Raw genomic sequence first — 25,872 nt, 5'->3', positions numbered from 1 at the left:
CCCTCCCAAACTCCCCACCAAACATCTGCCAAGGGGCGAGGGAGAGAGAGAGAGAGAGAGAGAGAGAGAGAGAGAGAGAGAGAGAGAGAGAGAGAGAGAGAGAGAGAGAAGAGTGCTCACAAGCGCCTCCTACCTCTCCTAGTGTGCACAGCTCCATAATGATCCACACGGGGTTTTCAGTGATGACGCCGATCAGCTTGACGATGTGCGGGTGGTCAAACTGGCGCATCGTTACTGGAAGAGAGGGAAACACGCTTTGCCGTTAAAAAGGAAGATGCTGGCGTCTGGGAGGGATATGGCTGGCCGGCTGGACAGAGAGCTGGACAGCAGTGGGCGACCCAGTTACACACTCCAGACTAAGCAGTGGGAGAAGTCGGGGGTCCTCCATACGAAGGCCCACTTGAAGTGCCGCCCCATGCTGGTTTTTCAGCCATCTCTGCCTGCTGCTGCTACTATATTATTATTTATTATTATTATTATTATTATTTCTTAAATTTTTATCCCACCATTCCAAGATAAGCTGGCTTGCGGCAGCTTACATTAAAAACACAACCCCATAAATACAAGCTAAAAAAACCCCAAAGAAAACAGATAACAAATAGTAATCCAGAAAGATGGAGGTCAGATAATCCTAAACCTCTATTCCTCCGTTCCTTCTAGTCCCGGCTGTGTCCATCCGATGTAAGTCTGGGGGTGATGGTAAGCCCCCTCTCAAGGGTCCAGACTGTACAAGAATGGGAGAGGGCCTGATCTTATTGTCCGGCATGGACCCCAGCCTCGACCAAAAAGCCTGGTGGAAGAGCTCCGTCTTGCAGGCCTTGCAGAAATCTGACCATTCCAGCACAGCCCTCAGCTATTCCTGGAGCTCGTTCCACCAGGCAGGGGCCAGGACTGAAAAGGCCCTGGCCCTGATCAAGGCCAGGCATGCCTCCTGGGGGCCCAGGACCCTCAATATATTCATACCCACAGAGCGGAGTGCCCTGCAGGGGGCATGAGATAAGCGGTCCCTCAGATAGGTAAGACCTTGAAAGTAAAAACCTTGATGCAGCTCTGACAACCAACACCAGCATTACGAGATCTAGAACAATTTATAGGCTCACTTTTCCCTTTGCTCTGAAATTCCTCCACCTGTCCCTCTTCAGCATTGAGAGCAATTAACTTTGCATCAACACAAATGTGCACATCCACTATCACCTGGAGGCCCGGACCAGCCTGGTCTTGTCAGATCTTGGAAGCCAAGCAGGGTGAGCCCCCATCAGTACTCGCACGGGTGGCCACCAAAGAAGTCCAGGGTTGCCACCCGGATGCAGGCGTTGGAAACTCTACTCTTCTTTCCTGAGAAATCCTATGGGGTCGCTGGAGGTCAGCTGCAACTTGACGGCACCTTCTGCCACCAGTTTTAAGTGAGAGTTTCATAGAATCATAGAGTTGGAAGGGGCCATACAGGCCATCTAGTCCAACCCCCTGCTCAACGCAGGATCAGCCCTAAGCATCCTAAAGCATCCAAGAAAAGTGTGTATTCAACCTTTGCTTGAAGACGGCCAGTGAGGGGGAGCTCACCACCTCCTTAGGCAGCCTATTCCACTGCTGAGCTCTTCTGGCTGTGAAATCTTTTTTTCCTGAAAACTAGACGATATATTTCTACACATAGCTTAAATCCATTTCTGCAGTTCCTATCCTCAGCTGCCAAAGGAGCCTTTCCCTGCCCTCCTCTAAGTAACAACCTTTCAAATACTTAAAGACAACAAATATCCCCTCTCAACCTTCTCTTCTCCGGGCTCAAATTCCTCATCCATTCCTCATAGGATGTGTTCCCCGGGCCCCAGATCATTCTTGACTCTCTCCTCTAAAGCCCCCCAATTTTCTCCACGTCCTTTCTGAAGTGAGGCCTCCAGAACTGCACACCTCCAGAAGGGGTGTGTCCAATGGAGTCTACAGTGGAACTATGATGTGATTTTGATGTGATGCCTTTTGCCTTCTTTGAATGGGGGCTTAAATTAGTTTTCAAGTTCTAAATTAAGAGAGGGGGGAAGAACAAAAAAAGGATATGGGGGAGGAGGGCCTGAATCTACAGAGAACACAGATGAAGCTACCTTACAATCAATCACACCATCAGTCCAGCAAGGTCAGGATTCTTTAAGCAGATGGGCAGTAGCTCTCCGGGGTCTCAGGTAGAGATCTTTCACATCACCTGCTACCTTGTCTGGGATTGAACCTGGGACCTTCTGAATACAAAGCAGATGCTCTACCAGTGAGCCACAGTGACTCCTTGCCCATCTCTTAGCCACAGTTAAGAGAATGGGAAACATTATACCAGACAGTATAAATGACCTGAATGGTCAGTTCAGCACAAGTGGTTCAGAGCTTTAGAGCAGGGGTAGTCAACCTGTGGTCCTCCAGATGTCCATGGACTACAATTCCCACGAGCCCCAGCCAGCAAATGCTGGCAGGGGCTCATGAGAATTGTAGTCCATGGACATCCGGAGGACCACAGGTTGACTACCCCTGCTTTAGTGGGTCTCTCTCTGACCGGAAGGAATTCACAGAAACTGCAGAAAAAAACAATGCTGTGTTTGAGGGAGGGGAAGTTAGAGAGAGCCTGGCAAGTTTATTTAAACCTTGGCACTCCTTATCTTCTCATAATGCTTCTGAATAATTCAAGATGTTTATTTGGTAGAAAGAGGAAAAATGGCTCGCTAGCCACAGATGCATGATGCTGTTATAGCAATGATAGAAGACAGGGCGGACAGGGCTGTGGGGCCCAGACGAAAATCTCATTTAGTGCTCTGGTTCGTATCAGATCTTATTTGTTACGAGCATAATTACCCCATTATCAGGCTTGGCAACGCAACGGCAATACCTGGCGCACAATAAAGTGTGCCTCTCCTTGCTGGGAGATAGCATCCTTCAGCCGGACCTGGGACATCAGCCTCTTATCTCGTGACACACACGCAAGTATTTCCCCAAACATATATTAAAGTAGCTCCTTTATCTCGGCTGCTCATGCTCTGGGTAGCGGCTATAAATTTAGCACGTCGTCCTCAGTTTTAAACTGTTTATTGCGGTGCTGGCGTTGAGAATGAAAATGTTTCTAATTGTTGCCACATTAGGCTTTAGACCAGGGGTAGTCAAACTGCGGCCCTCCAGATGTCCATGGACCACAATTCCCAGAAGCCCCTGCCAGCAAATGCTGGCAGGGGCTCCTGGGAATTGTAGTCCATGGACATCTGGAGGGCCGCAGTTTGACTGCCCCTGCTTTAGACACACACAATGGCTCTTGTTATTCCTGTTGAGGGTAATGCCTTGTTAAACGCTGGCACTCAAAATAGTTTGCTTGGAAAACATCAACCCCTTGGGCCTAGCCTGTTGCAAGCATTGCAGCGGAGTAAATTCAGATGGCCAGGCTACTAAGGTGGGCAAACGCAGGGCTGCTTCCTTGCTTCCGAAAAGTGTGTTAAAGTGCTTTGACTGTGGCTCTTGCCATTTACTTACTCTGCCATCAAGCCACAGCTGACTCAGAGCATCCCCAGAGGGTATTCAAGGCAAGAGGTGAACAGAGGTGGATTGCCATTCCCTGCCTCTGTGCAGCAACTCTGGATTTCTTCAGTGGTCTCCCAACTAAGTACTAACAAGGACTGACCCTCTTTAACTTCCAAAATCTAACAAGGTCAGCTTATTTAGGTCAGAGCACTGGTTACTTACACCTGAGGACATAGTTAAGGTATTCATTCTATCAATCCTCCCTCCCTCCCTCCCTCCCTCTTTCTTTCTTTCTTTCTTTCTTTCTTTCTTTCTTTCTTTCTTTCTTTCTTTCTTTCTTTCTTTCTTTCTTTCTTTCTTTCTCTCTTTCTCTCTTTCTCTCTCTCTCTCTCTCTCTCTCTTTCTCTTTCTCTTTCTCTTTCTCTCTGTTTGTGTGAGAGAGATAGAGAGAGAGAGACTACACAACACTGCAGGAAATAGGAGGTTCAACTTCCAGATCCTCAAGTTTAGTTCTCCTGCCATGCCCAGAACCCATACTCCTGTATATGAATAAATGGCACGATACAAACATAGCTGACTAGTGACACCCCTTTACATTTGGCTGCTGTGTCACAAGAAATAACTGAAAATTAGCATAAGTATTAACATGGCACATTAAGCAGGACAGAAATGGAGCTTTCCTCAAGCAAACTTTCCACTGATAGATAAAGTACGCGTAAGGGCATCTGCTGATTTTGCACATTAGCAGGTTGCCACCTGAAAAAAACCCTACTGAAATGGCAGAACAAAGGAAGAGATATAGTCCCATTATCAGACTTGACTGGAGGGAGCCCTTAATGTTTCCTTGAAACTATTTTATCATCACTTGTTCTCCATGAGCATGCACGGCTTTCAAAAGGTGCTGTCTGGCTCATGGCAGGTGCTGATGAAGGAAGAGGGGAAGGCTTTGGGAGATCCACATAACTTTCAAATCAAAATGAGGTTCCCTGAAAGGGTGGGGAACTGCAACCACCCAAAACAAGCTTCGTTGTTCTTTGGTTCCATCAAGTCAGTTTCTGACTCATGGTGACTTTACGAACAAAGGACTTTGTCTGCAGTCATTTCCTTAAAACAAAGGAGCAGGCCTTTTTGATATATATTGTCACTTGACATTGCCTTAATTTGATACTCTGTCCTCCTTTTGGCATTAACACCTGAGAACGCTGGTATTTAGAGTTAAACATAAAATGTCACAGAAATGTCCCAATGTGACAATGAAAAAAGGAAATTACCTAAATTAGACTGAGGCAGAAGATTCCAGAGACAAGCTCACTTATTGCTTTTGGACAGGGCCTTTGGAGTTTTAATTGCTATGCCCTTCATTTAAATTGCTCTCCTATTCCTGGCCACAAAGCCATCTCATGGGAGTCAAGTCAAATTAATTTTTCTTGCATGAAATTCCTGAGAAATAAAGCTACAACTCTCATGAATCTCCCATCTGGAATTTTTGCAACATCTTCCCCTTGTCCTGGAAATTATTAGCAGCTTCATAGCAACTTGCCTCACTGCATTAGGCCATCATTGTAAACATAATTATAAATTAGGGTGCTGAGAAAGTGAAGTTGAATGTAGAGCTGATCCACAAGCTGAGAGACTTAGAATCATAGAATCACAGAGTTGGAAGGGACCTCATTGGTCATCTAGTCCAACCCCCTCCACCATGCAGGACACTCACAATCCTATCTCTCATCCACTGTAACCTGCCATGCCTTGAGCCTTCCCATAATCATAGAATCGTAGAAAAATAGAGTTGGAAGGTCCCTCCTGGTTCATCTAGTCCAGGGGTAGTCAAACTGCGGCCCTCCAGATGTCCATGGATTACAATTCCCAGGAGCCCCTGCTGGCAGGGGCTCCTGGGAATTGTAGTCCATGGACATCTGGAGGGCCGCAGTTTGACTACCCCTGATCTAGTCCAACCCCCTGCACTATGCAGGACACTCACAACCCTCTCACTCACCTACTTGCACAGCTAATATCATATGGAGCCTTTCTGCTCTAGCTGCAGAAGAATTGTGTGAAACTGGCAAGAAAACTGTCCCCTTTATCAAGCCAGTCAATGTGATCAGATATTTGCTGAATAGAGATCAGGTGGGGCACCATGCAGCTGCTACAGAAAAGAAGAGCTGGGTTTTTGTCCCCCATTTTTTACTACCCAGAGGACTCTCAAAGAGACGATCACTTTCCCTTCCTCTCCCCACAACAGACACCCTGCGAGGCAGGTGAGGCTGAGCGAGCTCTGAGAGAACAGTGACTTGCCCAAGTTCCCCCAGCCAGCTGCATGGGGAGGAGAAGGGAGGCATCAAACCTGGTTCTCAAGATCAGAGTCCGCCGCTCTTAAACCACGACACCAAGTAAGATGGATTATCAGGCGACTACATCTGAATGCATGCAGCTGCCTTGTACGGAACCAGAGCAGTGATCCATCAAGGTCTGTCTTCTCACACTGGCAGTGGTTCTCCAGGGTCTCTGTCTTTCACATCATCAACAGCCTGGTCCTTTTTGAACTGGGGATGCTGGGGATTGAACCTGGGACATTCTGCATGCAAAGCAGAGGCTCTTCCGTTGACCCACAGCCCCATCGTCTAGAACCATTTTTCTCTACCAAACAGAATTTGGAACATAGGCATTTTTTTCCTCAGTGAGAAAACAGCTTAGACCCCCCCCCCAAAAAAAAAAAAAAAAAGTGAGCCAATTGCCTCAACTGGCTACCAGAAGTGTAACCTGCTGGGGAGCTCCCTTGAACCGGCGGTGTCTTGTTATCTACGTTCTGTAAAGGTGCTCTCGTCCCCCTCACCAGTCCTTTGGCATAATGCAGACTGCTCTCATCTAAGCAGAGCTGTTTGGAGGACAATGTGATAAAAACTGTGGAGTGCTTTACAAGCACCATATAAAATGATAAAACAGTAAGCTATTAGTGTGAGACAAGGAGAGCGCTGTAATTTAGAGATTTAGCATCCTAACTACAGTGGGGAAGCAAGAACGCATCTTGAGCTGGGGAGATTAAACAGGTTGAAAATAGGACACATAACGAGATGGGGAAAATGGTAACTGTTCTTTTGTTTGCATTGCTCTCTGTCCACTAAAAGCCCAACTTCTAGAGAGCGGCATTGCCTGGGGGATAAATGAATGCTTAAAAAAGTTTTTGCATCCTTGAAGAAGAACCTGGAACCTCACCATCCTAAGAGCATCCTGAATCTCGTCCAACTGGAGGTACACTGCCCATCTCTAGTTTTGTTTGGTTTGCTTGTTTGAGTGTTACCCACCACTCTGGACCACCTAGCTCACAGCAGCTTACAATACAAATAAAATCAGAATAAAACAATGATAAAGATAAAACTCTCGATCCCACTACCACCCCCAAGCCACCCCCCTGAGGCTCAATGACCTGACTAAGATTCTGTGCTCTAGGGTGGAAGACAGATGCTAAGCCCAAAAGACGTTCCAGATGTTTAGAATTGGTGCTTTGAAGATCTGGAGGAGCCACCCAGATCTTCTGTGCCCTGGCCTCAACGGAATGCCTGGCGGAAGAGCTCCGTCTTGCAGGCCCTGCGGAACTGTGAAACAAATGACTAAGAAGAGCTGGACGACTTACAGGCCTCTTGCAAGAACTTCTCTCTCACGCTGTCAGAGGTGCAATTTTTACACGTTTTGATGGCGACTGCCATGGCAGGGTTTTCCTGAAAGGTGACAGGAAACAAAGGTCAGTAACAGAGTCAGCTTTGAGGAAATACAGCTCAGAATTAGGACAGAGGAAGTCTTCCGTTCTCTCACACAACACACCCTTCCTGTTAAACTCGGATTTACTTATTTGGTTCAGTTCATTGAGCTTCACGTTTTTGAAAATCTTTACGCAAAAGTCACTTAAAGAGATTTTTAATAATGACTAGTGACAGAACATTGCTGAGCATCTCTTTGCACGCTGTGTAGACCAGCTTGGGAGCCAGCTTGGTGTAGTAATGAAGAGTGCAGACTTCTAATCTGGAGAGCCGGGTTTGATTCCGAGCTCCTGCACGTGCCGCCAGCTGGATGACCTTGGGCTCGCCACAGCACTGATAAAGCTGTTCTGACCAAGCAGGAATAACAGCGCTCTCTAAGCCTCACCTCCCTCACAGGGTGGCTGTTGTGGGGAGAGGAAAGGCGACTGGAAGACAATTTGAGACTTCTTCGGGTAGAGAAAGGTGGCATATAAGATCCAACTCTTCTTCTTCTTCAGCAATCTCAGGGCTCTCTCAGCCCCACCTCCCTCAAAGGGTGTCTGTTGTGGGGAGAGGAAAGGGAAGGCGACTGTAAGCTGCTTTGAGACTCCTTTGGGTAGAGAAAAGTGGCATCTAAGAACCAACTCTTCTTCTTCGTTTAATGCCTATATCTATACAGAAATGTCTTTTAAATTGTTTAGATGAATATGATAGTTGCAAGTTTCAAAGTGTGTCAGTATATATATTCTGGTGCCATTCCAGACCTCTTCCTTAATCTCTCATTCTTTTCTCACTCCTCAGAAACTATGCTGCTTTATTAGAATTCAAAGGAGGTTTGGTGCAGAGAGACAAAAGAATATTTTACTTTAAAGGAGTATTACAAGAGGAAAGGATCGTCAGCCGAGTTCAGCCCGATGGAATATGGTCTTCAATGTAAAATGTATAATTCTGTAGGACTCTGCTCAGGTCAGCATGCACTGGATACAAAGAATTTTGAAAGCTGGTCTACCTATAAGGAACTGCACATAGACTCGGCCTTACGACAAACTTTTCCTTTGCAGCTGCAATGAAATGACTTTGCCCAGCAGTTGTTGTGCTCTGGCGCAGTTCCTGTCAACCTTTAATGGAGCATGACAGGAGATATTCTTCATAGTTTGTCATTATATAGAGAACAATTATATTCTACACCAAAGGCAGTCATGGGAATTGCATGTGATGAGGCAAGGGAAGGTAAAGGGGAAGGGGAAATCCACAAACATCAGGGCTGAATCTGCACGGAGCTTTTATTCCAATCCCAGGTCGATTCAGTCCCTGCTGTCTCCACTGAATGCAATTTCCATTTTGATTTTGTCCAATTTAAATTTTCCCTCTGCAACAAGCATGATTGATCCGGAGTGACCCTACCTTTCCCCCACAATATCCTACAGTGAATATAACCCTCAATATTTGGAAAATCGGCACGAGGAAGCATGCAGATCTCTGCCTATTCCAAACTTGCTGCTGAGCCTCCATGGTAGAGAAGCCCTGATTGGCCAAGGCTTCAGTTCAAAGGCTTCCTCGTTCCCGGACTTGCCTTAAAGGGGAAGGCCTAACTTCTCTTGGCAGAAGCTCCAGAAGCTCTAATTTCTCTCGGTAGAGATTTGCCTCTTGGTTTTTTTCTCCCTCCTCTCCTTTCTCCAATCCTCTTTCCCCCCCTCCCTTCAAGAAAAGAAAGAGGCTCCTGCTGCACTTGGCTAACCCCCTCCCCCCGAGCTTCCCTAACCACTTTTCTGTTTCAATGGGGGGGGGGGGAGGAAGACCTGAGTTCAAATCGATCTGAATTCAGCAGGATCCATAACGGAATAAATAAAGTGCTGATTCATCCCAGATCAGCCTCCCCATGTCCAAGCTGAAGCATTTTCTACTTAGCAAGAATTTGTTTGGATCCACTCCCATGGGTCTTTCTTCATGCAAATATGTGCATGCTCTCTAGCAAGGCCATTCTTCTGCACATTCCTGGCCCTAAAGATGCATGTTTGGCCCCAACCAGGGGCAGGTGGTTCTCCGTCCAGGCTGTATTGAAGACAATTGTTGTCTTCCTATGAAGTGAGCATGTTGCAAGATAATACAGTATAATATCAGCATATATCTCTGCATGCAAACAACCTAAGGGGTTTTTTGGTGGAAGAATTTGCATTAATTGTAACAGAGCTGGTATGCACATGTAGGCCTCTTCACATGGTTTTTTGACAAAACACATGGCAGCCTGCTGATACCGAGCCATGAGTACATAAACAGTAATAGAAATCAAAAGTGATTTTATGAGAAATGATGAAAAAAAAGATCAAATAAGGACTCTTGGTTAAACAACTGCTGACATTCTTTTAAATTATTCTGAACAATTGCTTAATCAAGAGCCCTGATTTGATCTCCTTTTTGTCGTTCTCACAAAATCACTTTTGATTTTTATTACTATTTAAAGCAGCCTGCCCTGCTCTGACCAGCCTGATCTCATCCCAGCTTGCAAGCTAAGCTGATACTTGGATGGGAAGCTGCCAAGGCAGGCCAGGGTTGCTACAACAAAGAAGGAAACGGCAAACCACCTATCCTCAACGTTTGCCTTTCTGAGGTTGCCGTAAGTCTGATGCAACTTGAAGGCACATAATTCTTTCATAGCAACCCTGAAAGCTCTCACCAACCTGATCTCATCAGAGCTTGGAAGCTCAGCGGAATCAGTTACTTGGATAAGAGACCAACAAGGACTTTGGGGTTTAGAAAAGAGGACATGATAGAGGTTTGTAGAATTAGGCATGGGGTGGAGAGAGTTGACCAAGGGAGCTATTTCTCCCTCTCTCAAAATATTAGAACTCAAGGCCATGCAATGAAGCTGATGGGCGTTAGGTTCAGGACGGACAAAAGGAATACTTGTTTGCACGGAGAGTGACTGATTAAAATGTGAAATTCGCTGCCAGAGGATGTAGTGATGCCCACAGGACACTACAGGGGGATTATATAGATTTATGGATTATGGATTTATCCATGGCTATTAGCCATGGTGGCTAAGGGGGGAACCTCCACATTCAGAGACACTAGGCCTTTGAATCACGGAGCCAGGAGGCAGCCTCAGAGGAAGGTCTCAACCTCTGTGCCCTGTTGTTGGCCCTCCAGAGGTACTGGGTCAGCCACTGTGTGGCACAGGGCGTTGGACTAGATCAGCAGTTCTCAACTTTTTCTTCGCCAAAACCCCAACTTCAGCGGCGGCTGGTACAGCAGCAGCAGCATGCGCACAACAACTGCATTCCACCCTTCCCCTCTTTCTCACCCCTAACCGACCCATCTGCTCCCCTCCCTCCCCCTTTCCCTTGGAGCTGAATCCCTTATCTGAGGGTTATGGCTATTTGATGTTCTCCCGCTTTCACTGGATTCCCACGGGAGGGGGGTTCGGGATATATGTGAAGACCTGCATCTTTGGCCTCCATTTTGACAAGGTTTTGATGAAAGCACTTTCTTGCTCAATAAATGAAATCTTTTGCTTCATGTCAAGAGTTTGCTCACAGGCAAACCACCTCTGCTCATCTCTTGACTGGAAACCCCATGAGATGGAACTTCATAGATCGCCATGAGCCAGCTGCGACTCAACAGCACAGTTTTACCTTTTAAGCATGATCAGGTATAGATGTTGGGACAGAAAAAAAAAATCAATTTATCATGGGAGTAGTAGGAATAAATATTCCAGGTATTTACTTAAGGAATTTAAACTCTGCCGTTCTGTAAAGGCAGAAACTGAGATCCAGTTTGGTGTAGTGGTTAGGAGTGTGGACTTCTAATCTGGCATGCCAGGTTCGATTCTGCACTCCCCCACATGGCTCTCTGGTAGAGCATCTGTTTGGCATCCAGAAGGTCCCAGGTTCAATCCCCAGTATATCCAGCTAAAAAGGGTCAGGCAGTAGGTGATATGAAAGATATATTCTGGAGACCCTGAGCAGACGACCTGGATAAACCTGACTGTAAGGCAGTATCATGTGTTCATGGCAACCAATGTTCAGGTAAAGGTGCTGATTGGGAGAACCTGTATTTCCCCACAAGAACTTCTTGTGCATAGTCGCCTTTCCTTCCTTCTTATTTCATTCTGCCTTTCGTGCCAGGAATGAAAAATAAGAACACTGAGCAGACCAAGTGCAGCCCTTCTGGATGGCTCCCTCTACTTTTAAAAATGTTTTATTTATTCATAGCCTTACTCAGTCTCAAGGCGAATCACAGAGTGCACGTTAATACAAACAGCATCAAGAAGGCAGACAGGAGGAAAAATGCCAAGCTTCTGGAAACTTGGTATCTATTTTTAATCACTTGAACAGACATGAATCAGATCACTGGTCCATCAAGATAAAAATGGTCTACTCGAGCATGTGGCAGGGGCTCATGGTAACTGTAGTCCATGGACATCTGGAGAGCCAAAGTTTGGCCACTCCTGGTCTACTCTGACTGGCAGATGGCTTTCTCGTCAGCTTGGTCCTTTTTAGTGGAGATGCCGACAATTGAAACTGGGACATGCAGCACGGAAAGCTGGACCACAACTTGTCCCCTTGAAATAGATTCAGGTGGGTAGCCATGTTGGTCTGAAGCAACAGGACAAAGTTTGAGTCCAGTGGTGTCTGTAAAAAGGTAAAGGTATCCCCTGTGCAAGCACCAGGTCATGTCTGACCCTTGGGGTGACGCCCTCCAGCGTTTTCATGGCAGACTCAATACGGGGTGGTTTGCCAGTGCCTTCCCCAGTCATTACCGTTTACCCCCCAGCAAGCTGGGTACTCATTTTACCGACCTCGGAAGGATGGAAGGCTGAGTCAACCTTGAGCCGGCTGCTGGGATTGAACTCCCAGCCTCATGGGCAAAGCTTTCAGACGGCTGCCTTACCACTCTGCCCCACAAGAGGCTCGGTGTCTGTAAAACCAACATTTAATTCTGGGTATGAATTTTCATGTCCATGCTCACTTACACTGAATCTGACTCGTAGCCCATCAACATCAGAACTGTCTCCATTCAGATTGGCAGTGGCTCTCCAAGGCCTCAAAGTGTGGTCTTTCACATCACCTGCTTCTTTTTAATTGGAGATACAAGGGACTGAACCTGGAACTTTCTGCATGATCAAGAACACACTCTAACACTGAACCACACACCCCTAGTTACTGCAAGCAACAGAATGTGTGTCTCCGAGTCTGAAGGAGCATATCTTTGAGGAGGGGAGCAGAAGGGTCCAGATCACAGCAATGGTAAAATGCTGGACTTCTACATGGTGTCCTATGAGAAGCTTTCATTGTTAGCATACTAGCAAGACATACCTTAGCATTCTAAGGGAAGCATTACACACAACTGCAGTAAATAAAAGAGTTACAGTTTTAAAAAAAACCCAGTTCCCTGTTAAATTGACAGAAGAGGCCATTTTCACCTCTGGGATGATGAAGAAGAAGAGTTGGTTCTTATATGCCTCTTTTCTCTACCCGAAGGAGTCTCAAAGCGGCTTACAGTCTCCTTCCCATTCCTCTCCCCACAACAGACACCCTGTGGGGTGGGTGCGGCTGAGAGAGCCCTGATATCACTGCTCTGTCAGAACAGTTTTATCAGTGCCATGGTGAGCTCAAGGTCACCCAGCTGGCTGCATGTGGGGGAGTGCAGAATTGAACCCGGCTTGCCAGATTAGAAGTCCGCACTCCTAACCTAACCACTACACCAAATTGGCTCTCTGGATGGAGGTTAGAACAGATAGATTAGTTCTAATTTGTAATTCCCCAATATATTAAAAATAGGGTTCAAAAAAATTCCTCTCTCGACATTCATGTTAACAGAAGCCTTTTCAGAAATCAAATAATGCAGATAGGGAAAAAAATGTAATTAGAAGGAAAGGCATTAATTTTGTGAAAAAGTATGGCAACATTAAAAAATACCTACTGGGGTAACGTAAACTCCTTGATGGACATCTCCAAACTGTCCTTCACCGATGCAGCGCCCCAGTTCAATCCGCTCTCTCTGAATCTCGTAATCCCTGGCTGTTGGGAGGCAATCCACTTAAATCTCAATCTACTGATGAAAAGCTTTCAAATGAAACAATCCACAAGATGCTTTAAAAAAGAAAAAGCCCAAAGCAACTCCCACAAAATGGTCTGGTGCATGAAAACCAGATTAGAGTTTCCTGCACTTTATTATCTATAATAATGAATACTGTCTTTCCCAGTGGAATCCTCTTAAACAACTGTTTGAATGAAAACCTACGTAAAGGATGCTGTGAAATTCAGACAGACTGAATTAGTCCCAATGTGTTTAGTTATATTAATGCAATAAATGCAAAACTAGAACATCTTAATTGATTATGGCCTAGAGGAGCACATGGAAGGAAATGCAGCCTAGGTAATAAGGGTTAGCCTTCTCAAATGGTACGTTTAAGAGTTCTCCACTATACAATATTTTAGGCATCTTAATCAGCAAATTGGCTAAGAGTACTTTTAAAGAGGTGTGCAGAAGGTAGTGAAAAAGAACCAGGTTTTTACAATAGGAAAAAAAAACACATAAAAACACCTAGGGAAGTAATGCATTCTGCTGACATTGTAAGCAAAACTGGATTATTAACTTTTTTTAATTTAGGGGGGTGCACCTTTCTTTGAAAAGCAGTGGCCTTCTACTCTTGTCGTTTAATTAATTTCCAATTGAATTGTTTATCTCATTGATTCCATTTTCATCATCCATAGAAAGCTATTTACTGGAAACCATTGATAGTTCTTGTTTTCTCTAGTATGAATTCCAACAGCATCTCCCAGCAAACTTAGGCCTTGTGTCAGAATAGCACACTGGTATGATTTTCAGTAGGAAATTGAGAGAGATGATGAGGCCTGACATTACAAAACGGAAGCAAAATATTACACATCCTTTTTCATTTAAGTAATGCATTTCCCTCTTTAAAATCCCAAAGCGTTGAAATACATTGGCTTAACTGCACAGAATTAAGCCAATTAAGACTTTAGTAATAGAAAGTCAACACTATTTTTTTTAAAAAAATAACACCACATCATTCCAAAGTATCAAGCATAGAGATGATTAAAGTTTCTCCTGTTACCTTCATCTATTCCATAGCTTTCTGCAGTGCAATTAAGAGAAAAATCAAACACTTGCTTAGAAAGAGCTTCTTGAAATTCAGAATACAGTTGGAAAAAGTATTTCTAATTTAAAAAAAAAACCCACATGCAATATGCTCACAGTTGATGCTAATGCGAAATCTACAATTTCCGCAAGTATGAAATCTGTACTTTCTGCAACAGGCTTTTTAACAATCTGCAAGCAGTGCCAGATGATTCACTAGATGAACCCAAGCCAGCCTTTCTCAACTTTTTTACCATTGAAAAACCCCTGAAACATTCCTCAGGCTTCAAGAAACCCCAGAAGGAGTGCATTCGTGAAGAACATGGTTGGGAAGCAGAACTGTGTACATCCCCATATAGGGCCCCTCCCCTTTCCACCCCCTCCATAATGGGCCATTTTGGGAGGGGGTTGTTAAATTGGCATTACTATATATGGCAGGGGTAGGCAAACTGTGGCCCTCCAGATGTCCATGGACTACAACTGGCAGGGGCTCCTGGGAATTGTAGTCCACGGACATCTGGAGGGCCGCAGTTTGACTACCCTTGCAAATAGCCACTGACGTGGACTGAAACGGCATTATTCAGCATGTGTGAAAGTGTCCTGCACTATGGGATTTTAAAACTGTTATTTTAATCTGTTGAGGAGCACTTACGTTCTGCAACTGGCAACCTTGCTAGCTGTCTCAAGTCCAAGAAACAATGCAGGGCATATGTATTTTAACAGAGGAATAAACAAATAAGGTTTGTGTCTGGGGCACTCAGTCAGGCTTCGCGTTGTGGCCTGTGCTAATGGTTGCTGGATTATACCTTTTCAGGTGTGGGGAGAGGGAGGAATGCTCTCTGAAAGGCTCCTTCAACATACATTTACACACATAGCACATAGAGGTTATTTTAACATGGGAGAACATGTCAATAGTTGATTGGCCTCATTCACGGTCCAGAATGGGACATCCCCAAACAGCTAAAGGTAAAGGTAAAGGTATCCCCTGTGCAAGCACCAGGTCATGTCTGACCCTTGGGGTGACGCCCTCTAGCGTTTTCATGGCAGACTCAATACGGGGTGGTTTGCCAGTGCCTTCCCCAGTCATTACCGTTTACCCCCCAGCAAGTTGGGTACTCATTCTACCAACCTCGGCAGAATGGAAGGCTGAGTCAACCTTGAGGCGGCTGCTGGGATCGAACTCCCAGCCTCGTGGGCAGAGCTTTCAGATGGCTGCCTTACCACTCTGTGCCACAAGAGGCTCTTCCCAAACAGCTAATCTCATCCAGAGTTTCTGCTCAACTCTTCATATTCCAAGATTTTTACAGTCCACAGTACTCCATTAAAATACCTTTCCTAGTCATATGGAAACGCTGTTAATTTCTATTAGATGATTGTAATATTCCCTCCACCCCCGCCCCACCACCACCAAGGAGAATATCACTGCTACCCTCTGAAAACAGGCAATGGGCAGCACAACCCCGTGCAGCCACTCACAAGCTCAAAAATGCGTATTGCGAACCACCCCGAGACTGCATGCAGGGAGGGGCGGCATATTAAAACTAATGACTATAATTTTTTTTTAAAAAGAACAATCCATAGAATTTCAGCCTCCAGAATGTCATCTCGCCTAAAGGACTTGCTCTTTTAAATCCACGATTCTTAAACGTGACCACCCTGTGATTCACCAGCCCACTCAGACCCAAACAGACAAAACAGACGGTGGCCACTAAGATGCCCAATTGATCAGATGCTTAAGCAACCCCGAAGGAGGAGAAGCCCCTGAATGGAGTTTACTTACTCGAGGGCATGGTGTAAGTGTCTTCTTCATCTATAATCTCTGCATAATCGTCTGTTTCTGAAAGGAAGGAATCAGACAGGTTAGTGGGGGGGATATGTAATACATTCTCCATTTCTCCGCTCAACCCCCACCCCACCCTACCCGTAACCTTTTCACCTCTACATAAATCTACTTAGGGCTACCATGACTAATGCTCCCCCAAGCACGAGTTGGTCGTGGAATTGAAGACGACCTCACTGCTGAATACCTCTTTTATCAAGTCACAGACAGCTCCCCTATTTAGATCTATTAGTCAAAGTATGAATCAGGCCTGTCCTATGATCAACAGAAAGCTGAGGGAGAACTTTGTAGGTTTTAGGGCGTTTCGAAAGGCAGAAGGTGTCGGATCAACAGGGAGCAAATAACTGCAGTTCCTTCCAGGTGGCCTAAAGCAGGGGTACACAACCTGTGGTCCTCCAGATGTTCATGGACTACCATTCTGTAGTCCATGGGCATCTGGAGGACCACAGGTTGACTACCCCTGGAAAGAAAACAAAGCCCTTCGGTGAAACTAGCTCTCGGCAACTCCCATTTAGGACTTATAGTGGTGTGGCCTATCGTTGCCACTTGAAATTAGGCGATCGTGAATCAGTGCCTGAAATGTAATTCTAATGTGAATCCTAAAGGTGTTTAATTTTCTTAAGCTCTCATGCAAAGTATATACACAAGTGTGTGTGTGTATGCGGGTAAAAAGGACACTCAACTCACAACTGACCTAGGGAGGCCCTCATAAGTTTTTCAAGGCAAGAGGTGGTTGTCCATTGCCTGCTAATGTGTGGTGCGCCCCTAGACTTCCTTGTGGTTTCCCATCCAAATGCTAGCTGGGAGTGAGTTTGCTTAGCTTCGTCCAAGATCTGATGAGATCAGCTAGGCTCTCTTAAGGGGTCAGGTGAGATAGTGCAACTCCCGACTCTTGACGGAGTCCAATTAACAACTTTGGTAACCGTCAACAGCCTTGCTGTGATCCTGGACCCTACTCTCATCTGTGGAGGCCAATGTTGCCTGACAGGTGCAGCAGCTAACACTTTACCTAGCTGCCCACCATGACCGCTCCCTGGCGAGCCTTAATGGCTCCTGCTGATGATCATCTTGGTCTCTCAGTATATGCAACTGGTGCTCTGCGGCAATGAGGTGCTCTCTTCAAAAAGGACCATGGCTGTATGCAGCTTAATTCTGCACTACTTTGAGCATGTAGCATTTCCCTGACAGACGGCCATAAAAAGGATGGATGCTCTTTTCTCTGGGCGTAGTAAACAGATGCTGCACTGATTACAGGAGAGGCTTTGAATACTCTTGGCTGCAGTTTGTTTAGCTCACCCAGCCTCCTGGCTGGTTTCAACAGTGTTTGGGGCTTTTCTTCTCTGTGTGTTTTGCAAGCAGGTAGGCATGCCAACTTTGGGTTGGGAAAGTCCTGAAGATGTGGGAGAGGGCAGAAGTTTGGGAGGGAAGGGACATCAGTGGCATATAAAGCCATAGGGTCTGCCCTCCAAAGGCACCATTTTCTCTGGGAAGTCTGATCTCTATCGTCTGGAGATCAGTTCCAAATCTATGAAATCTCTAGAGCCCACCCGAAAGTGACAACTACACCTGCAGAGATGCGCACATGCAACGGGGGGATAGGGGAGGAACATTTTTCAACAAAAGTGGTTGAATTTCTGCTTTTCACTGCCCCCTTGAACAAAGATACATTTCTACACAATGATCCCTCTTTGTCTTCTTGAACGGCCAAGAGCCCCATGCACAGAGAAAAGCAAACCTGAGACACAGACGCGCACACACACACACACACACACAAAAATCAGCAAAAAGAAAATGCACACTGAACATCTGTAGTACCACTTTTCAAAGTCCGTAAAGTCTACATTAAATACCAAAAGCTAAAAGAGAGAACAACTGATTATTCCATTCTCCTCTGGCTTCCTTCCTCCCTCCTTCTGGTAGGGATGCCTTTCCCTGGAATCAAAGCTCAACTCCACTCTAAAGAGATCAGTCCCCCTGGATATCCTTGGCTGCAGTTTATTTAGCTCATCCAGGCTCCTGGCTGGTTTCAACAGTGTTTTGGGCTTTTCTTCTCTGCAAGCAGGTAGGCTTGGCAACTCTGGGTGGGGAAATTCCTGAAGATATGGGAGGGGCAGAATTTGGGGAGAGGAGGGACATCAGTGGCATATAAAGCCACAGAGTCTACCCTTCAGGCTGCTCCGAAGGGGAGACTCCGTAGTATTATACACCACTGAGGTCCTTCCCTGCCCCAAACCCTGCCCACTCCCAGCTCTTTCCCCAAAGTCTCCAGGTATTTCCCAACCCAGAGCTCGCAACCCTTCCTTCCAAACAGCACAGAACTTGTATTTGCTCCAGAGAGGAGGAAATTTGCTCAAGGAGGGGGGGGGAGCAATATTAGTGTAAGCAGTTCTATATTGATTTTGGAAAGTTCTCCCTCCTCTTACCTGACAGCTCAAGCCTATGAACATCTACTGACTGAGTTAGAAGCCGCAGCTCAGTGTCACCCAAACACCCCCCCCCCCGCCATAGGAACAAACCCAATGTCTAATTTTAACCTCAGTTATAGCCCAAAAGCTACAAAAGATATAACTCTACACGGCCGGTCACTTGTGAGGATGCCCCCATGGTAGGATACAGATGGTTAGACCATAGTGACAGGTTCTCTGTGAATGACTCTCAACGTTCCACAAGGGGGATGGCATCTGTCCATTAGCCTCTAATCTTGACATTTTTATTTCCTTTACTATGTTTCCACTCCACAGTTGAATCCAAGCAAATGATCACCTTATCAACTTAGCTTGTTATTCCTATAAGGCCTTTGTATTTGTGAAGCATCTTCATTATGCTGAGTACTAATTCAGGACCCACCTTCTGCCTATATATGCAGACTTGGGACTTATACATATCTTTATTACGGTCATAGACCAGCAAATGCAGACTTGTGATTTTCACTTCATTATATCCAAAGAAGTGTGCTCTGTACACAAAAGCGTGTGAATAAAATTCTGTGGGTCTTAAAGAAGGAAGCGGACGCAAACTTTGTTTGAGCCCAGAAAGAAAACACTCACTTTCTTCTGCAATTTTGCAGAAATATTTCCCCGAGAAGTGAGAAATTCGGACTGCACACAGGCCTTATGCATAGTTTACTTTGCACGCATGCACACACGAAAAAAACAACGGATGAGTGCAAGGGCTGCACATTGCACATTAGTGACAAACAGGCTAAAGAAAAATATATGACCATATATTACCGTCCCCACTAATTTCATCTGTTGATCCGGGTGGCATGCAAAGAGAAAGGAGAAGGAAGAAAAAAACAGCAGGAAAAGGGATCGGGGAGGGACAGAGAGAAAGAAGGGAAGAAATGGGGGAAACACAGTATTAAAATCACAGTGTGCCAAACAGAAGAGAGAAAAAATAAAACAAACATCACCTTATGTTTCTCAGTCTAAAAAAAAAATATCCAGGCAGAGGAAGTTAAGGGTGTTCACAGTCTAACCCAACACTCTAAATTCCTCACAGCACATGACAAGATGCAGGGCCAACACCATGTTAATGCGCATGAAGCCTATAAAGGAGGAAACTGAGCTGGTACTTTGTGGCACACAGCAATAACACAACGGCCTTAATTCATGGCTTCTACTAATGGGGGAGGGGGATGTAAGAGAAAGGGTAAGTTAAGCCAACATGCAGAGCCCCAAAGCTTTGTACCCAATGCTTTGTCCTTTAGTGCACACCTTGCATGAACTGAACGCTATCAAAAACAAAATCTGTCATAGCATGAGGAAGAAGAAAAGCTGGCTTTTATACCCTGCTTTCCCTACCTGGAGGAGTCTCAAAGCGGTGTATAAAGCTTTCCTTTCCTCTCTCCACCACAGGCACCCTGTGAGGTAGGTGGGACTGAGAGAGAACTCCAAAAAATTGCTCTGCGAGAACAGCTCTAAGAGAACTGTGACTAGCCCAAATCCACTCAGCTGGCTGCATGTGGAGGAGTGAGGAATCGAACCCGGCTCTTCATACTGGAAGCCATCAGCTCTTAAACACTACACCAGGGGTAGTCAAACTGCGGCCCTCCAGATGTCCATGGACTACAATTCCCAGGAGCCCCTGCCAGCATTCGCTGGCAGGGGCTCCTGGGAATTGTAGTCCATGGACATCTGGAGGGCCGCAGTTTGACTACCCCTGCACTACACCATGCTGGCTCGCTAAGACTTAGAGAAACAGAAACACGATCCGTCCTCTTGCTATACAAGATTTACTAATGTAATTCCAAGTAGTTGTGTCCAAAGGGATTGTGCTCTAAACATTTGTTCATTAGGAATGGCAGGATCAAAACTCCACACTATCAAGACCCGCCACTCAGGGCCTAAAATTACAGCTAAGCGGATCTCCCCCCTCACCTCCCTCCCACTGCACTTAGAGGCAATTTCCTTAAATAACGGTGCCAGCTGAAGGGTATTGTAGCCTCCCCTCTTCATCATGACATGAAGACTCATGACAACTAAGGTAAAGCAGCAGATGAGCCGCAAGGAACTCATGATGACTCCATGAATTTCCATCTCACGGGGTTTGCAAGGTGGTTTTGCCATTGCCTCCCTCTGCAGAGTCTTCCTTGGTGGTCTCCCATCCACGGACTGACCCCACTCGGCTTCCCAGCTTTGACAAGATTGGGCTAGCCTGGGTGATGGCAACTATCTGCTAATAGTTGCCATACAAAAAGGTCATGCCCAGAGAGTTGCACCCAGCCAACGCTTGTGGACATAAGCGACCTCAGTTTGCATCTATAGCTGCTATTCTACTACATTCAACGGCATGCTAAACCAGGGGTCCAAGAACGTGTTAGGCCCAAGCGAGCCATCGAAAGACAAGATCTGGAGAAGTTCTTCATGGCTGTGAATCAATTTGCTTCCATGGCACCTTCTACTGGAAAAGCTGACTTCTTGCAGCAGTTGGAAGCACTTCTTGTGCCTCCCTGGAGAAACAGAACGGCTCTGAATTTACAGTGGGGTTATTCTTGGAACTCTGTGGACAATTCCGCTCCAGTGTGAACGAAACCATGGCGAGGTTAGTAGTGTGCAACTTTAGGATTAATCAGGCAGCCCAGAGACAAAGCAGGCCAGTACCCTGAGGTGGTGGCTCGTGGGAGCAGAAGACGAAAGGGAGAAAGCGCCTGCCTCTCTTGGCTTTATGTTGACAGTGATTGACTCCTTTGCCAAAGGGCAAGAAGAGGAAAGGAGGAAGGGGGGGGGGATTAGAAACAGAAACAAATTATTTCCAAGAAACAGAAGATAACAGTACTCATGCAACGCGTGAACATAAGGAAGCAGCAGCATAACAACTGGAGCGATATTTAACAATTGAAAACAATCTGTGTCCACTTTTCTTCAGATACCACTGCAAAAATACATAACTTGACTCCTCTTTTGCTTTTGTTCAAAAGGAATGCAACGAAGAAGAATTAGTAAAATATTTAAAGCCCAACATCTGTTAGCTTTTTTACAGCACAATCCCGAACACGTTTCTTCAATAATTAAAACTATTAAGCTGGTATTTCCTGACAGCCCTGGATTTTTGACGCGGACTGTGGATTGCCTGGTGGCCGACTTGGTTCTGCTGGTACCGGTCCACAGTTCTCCTTACCTGGTTAGGGAAAAGACCCCTCTCCTCTTTTCCTCTACCTTGCCTCTACATGAGTGTGGTTGGCCAGACAGGGCATTGGTATCACAAGAGGTATCTTCCTGACAGCGTCAGACTGCCCAATGCCAGAATCCACCAAGGACAAGAATTCACATCATGTGAACATCACTTTCCTTTTTTATTCTTAGCCTATAAGGCAACATTTGGCTACAAGCAGAGCAGAATACTTTCTACATAGATCAGAGAAATTAATGCAAATGAGATGTGTGCTCAAAGAATTCTACAACAGCAGCGAACATCCCAACATGCCTGTCAGGGAAACTCGCTACAGGAAGAAACTCTGCTTCATTTTATGCTTGAATGACATCTGGGAAACAACTGGGGGAGACGCATTACAGAGGGAACCTCATAGGATCAAGCAACTGAAATATCAGAACAGGGCGGTAAAGATGTAGGTTCAAATTCCAGTCATCCGTGAAGCTCGCGGGATAACCTTGAGCTGGCCACACTCTCCCAGATTGACCCATCTGAAATCAAACTGGAAGAGAGGAGGACCATATACACTGTGCTCCACAGAGCACAGGTGGATAAAAATGGAACAAATAAGCAAAATTCTTACTTGCATGAGGAACAAACTTATGTGAGAGAGTACCAGTATTATGTAGTGGTTAAAACGTGATCTGGCAGAACTACTTCAGATCAGGAGAACGTAAGAGGAGCCATGTTGGATCAGGATAACGGCCCATTCAGTCCAACACTCTGAGTCACACAGGGTGCCAAAATCCAGGGGCCATCAAGAGGTCTACCAGGAGGGCCAGAATTCCAGAAGCCCTCCCATTGTTGCTCCCCCCCCCCAGAGCATCACTGCCCCAGACATAGGGACATAAGAGAAGCCATGTTGGATCAGGTCAATGGCTCCTCCAGCCCAAAACTCTGTGTCACACAATGGCTACATCCCAAGTGCCATCAAGAGATCTACTCCCACTGTCTCTCCACCCCCTCCAAGCAAATAGCTTGTGGTGTGAATTTGTGTTGGGTCACTCTGTCTAATCCTAACCTTTCTCAGAGAGTTATGAGGATCACATGGATAAGGGAGAACCATGTATGACAATACCTTGAAGACAGGGCAGGATAGAAATGTATTGAGAGAGAAAGTGCCTCAGTGAATGAATAGAAAGAATGCAAACTGGGTGCAGATCATGAGCCTTACAAGTGCGGAAGCTCTTTATCAGAGGACTATCCACAGCATCTTCTCAGGATTATCCCCCAGCTAGCCAGACGACACCTTCAGAGGGTGGGAGAGTTGTGGAAAGGAAGGGAAAACGGCAAATCCATGTACAACTGACAGTAACTTTCCACTAAAGCACCTAAATATTTATATCCAGTCAATCTTCAGGTTGCTTCGACAGTATTTGAATTATGGCGGACAGTAGACATCTCTCAGTAGCCACTAGTCAGGATGACAAAAGAGAACCTCCATGTTCAGAGACACTCTAAACTTGATGTTCCAAAAAGATGGATGCTGTTGGGCAAAGGGTCTTTCACAGATCCTTGTGCACAGTTACCCATCGAGGAACCCTTGTAGGCTCTGAAGGATTCTCTGCAGGTCATCCAGCAAGCGTCCACAACAGAGTGGGTATTCAGCCCCGATTCTCCCAAATTCTAGTCCTGACACTCCAACCACACCACCACACTGGCTCTGCAGTGATGCAATAATGGCAGACAGACGGGCAAACCCATGCTCTAGTTCAGTTTTATGCCACCCCACCAATTCCTACATATATTGCAGATTACTCCTCCATAGGACTTCAGTCATGGCAGAAATATAGCAAGCTGTTACAACATAATACAAGGAAGTAAGAGAAGCCATATTGGATCAGGACAATGTCCCATCCGGTCCAACACTGTGTCACTCTGTATCACAAAGTGGCCAAAACATAGGGCAGTCCACAGTTTAGGGGGGGGGGAGGTGAGGGGGAGTCAAAACAGATGGCAAAAATTAATCCAAGACCAACAAGCACCAACCACAAGGTACTGTAGCTTTTATCCTCCTCTTTCCTCTACCATAATGGGTCTCAAATTGCCTTCCTATCCCTACAAAAGGCACCCTGAGAGGTAGGTGAGGCTGAGAGAGTTCTGGGAGAACTCTGACTGGCCAAAGTTCACCCAGCAGGCTTCATGTGGAAGACTGGGGAAGCAAATCCAGTTCTCCAAATTAGAGACCACCACGTTTAACTCACATGGGTAAAAGAATCATTACAGGATACTATGCCTATGGATATTTCGACATTCACCGTCCCAATCTGAACCCCTTCCTCTATTCTTGCTTGGGTAAAGCACTAGAAATAACTACTGGTTTTAATTTCAAAAGACATACATTTGACAAAGGAAAGTCTGTATGAACAACTTACATACACTGGTGAGATAAGTTATTCTTTTTGGAAGTCAGGCCACTTTTAAAGCTCGCCTTCTGAAAGTTAATATTTGCTATTCTAAACCTTGTCACCGGCCAAGGAGAGCTCCTTCCAGCCATGCTTCATCCATTTGGCTGCAAAAGGATCCAAGCAAAACAGCAATTCAGGTGGTGGGTTTCTATAGGCCTGACCCATTTCTCACTGTAATTGAGCACATTAATCCTGCAAACAACCACGCTGCAGCCATATGCAAGAAACGCAATAAAGAATATAGCTGCCAAAATCAGTGCCTTTTGGGCCAAGGGGAATATCATACACAAATCTAGATGGGGTTTTCATTAGGAGCAAGAAGATTAATATTGGACATAAACTGCAAACATTGGCTGTGGCCATGATGGAATTCTTTTTATAGCCCGGTAACAGAGGTTTAATGTCCCCATCCAAGCAAATGTGACACCAACGGGTCTCTTAGAGGTCAGACTTCATGACTATTCCACAAGAAATCTGCCATTGTCATCAAGTATACCCCAGACAGGGTGATTCAGCCAACTTCACCTCTTTGATGAGACTAACCAGACATGTTTCCATGCATGTGTACCTCATGCACACACTAAAAACACTTAAGTACCCTCTCAAAACTTCACATTTTGGGGGAAAATAGCTTACAGTCCAAGAGAGCCAAGACGCTGGCTTCAAGCGTTCATGCTAGAGTACTGAAGCACAGCTGCCAATTCTTCTCTTCTACTGCAGACTCCTACCATGACCCCCATGCTGTCTATGGGGGGGGGGTCCCTTGACCACCAGGAGCAGCACAGGAGGGGGGGGGAAGCTCAGTGAAGCAGTGTGGTTCTGCTATGAAAATTTTCCCATAAGGGTGTGATTTGGAACCAATTCATATCTCCTTTAGTGGCCATGGGTGCATCCAGAATCCCTGGCCAGTCTGGCCTGGAGGAAATTCACTCCCTGACCCCAAAGTGCTAACAGGCATTTCCCTGGGCATGCAAGAAAGGGCCACCAGAGCCAAGTACTTCTGCCCACCCACTCACAATCTGCCTAAGTTCTTGGATGTGAAATTCCCAGATTCAACAAGTATTTTACCTGCCTTTAAAGCACCTGCTTAAGCAGGCCCCTTCTGGCAAAGCGACGGTACTTGGAGCGCAACAATTTCTATTCCTGATTCCCCCCCCCCTGCAACACAATACACTCACCCGCATAGCATACATTTTTAATCCTTTGCTTAGAGCCCGTGATTCTGAAAAATCATGTGCAACTCAAAAAACTTATTTGCGGTATTTTAAGACGAGCTGATCCAGTAAAAGATACCATCTCACCTGCTCATGTTGGAGACGATGATGCAGGAGCACGAGTTAGCCTAACGCCACAAAGAATCAATGCCTATTGGTTAGAAAAATAATTCTTCCTTTCCCTTGTGTACTTGTTGAAACGTGAAGAAGGGTTGGTTTTTATACCCCGCTTTTCTCAAAGTGGCTTACAGTTGCCTTCCCTTCCTCCCCTCACAACAGGCACCATATGAAGAAGAGTTGGTTTTCATATCCTGCTTTTCACTGCTCAACGGTACAATCGCCTTCCTTTCCTCTCCCCACAACAGACACCCTGGGAGGTAGGTGGGGCAGAGAGAGCTCTGGAAAGACTGCTCAGTCAGGACAGGGCTATTCAGGGCTGT

At 45.8% G+C, this 25,872-nt stretch overlaps 1 protein-coding gene across 15 annotated transcripts in view; it reads right to left on the bottom strand.

Annotated features, from left to right (window-relative positions):
* Positions 1-25,872, bottom strand: part of PTK2 (protein tyrosine kinase 2) — a 248,292-nt gene that overhangs the window by 49,899 nt on the left and 172,521 nt on the right. For 11 of the 15 annotated variants that reach the window (XM_077351407.1, XM_077351399.1, XM_077351401.1 and 8 more), the window contains 6 exons: positions 19,389-19,406; positions 16,099-16,155; positions 14,296-14,316; positions 13,137-13,234; positions 7,112-7,196; positions 134-234 (listed from right to left, as the gene is read on the bottom strand). In XM_077351407.1, the coding sequence (XP_077207522.1) occupies positions 134-234; positions 7,112-7,196; positions 13,137-13,234; positions 14,296-14,316; positions 16,099-16,155; positions 19,389-19,406 (380 nt within the window). Of the gene's footprint in view, positions 1-133; positions 235-7,111; positions 7,197-13,136; positions 13,235-14,295; positions 14,317-16,098; positions 16,156-19,388; positions 19,407-25,872 lie in introns of those variants that run through there. The other 4 variants (XM_077351397.1, XM_077351408.1, XM_077351396.1 and 1 more) reach the window with 3 other exon arrangements.

This window comes from Paroedura picta, chromosome 9 (genome assembly GCF_049243985.1).
Source record: "Paroedura picta isolate Pp20150507F chromosome 9, Ppicta_v3.0, whole genome shotgun sequence".
Taxonomy (NCBI): domain Eukaryota; kingdom Metazoa; phylum Chordata; class Lepidosauria; order Squamata; family Gekkonidae; genus Paroedura; species Paroedura picta.
Note: the sequence above shows the minus strand (reverse complement) of the source record. Positions and strands in the feature narration are given on the sequence as shown.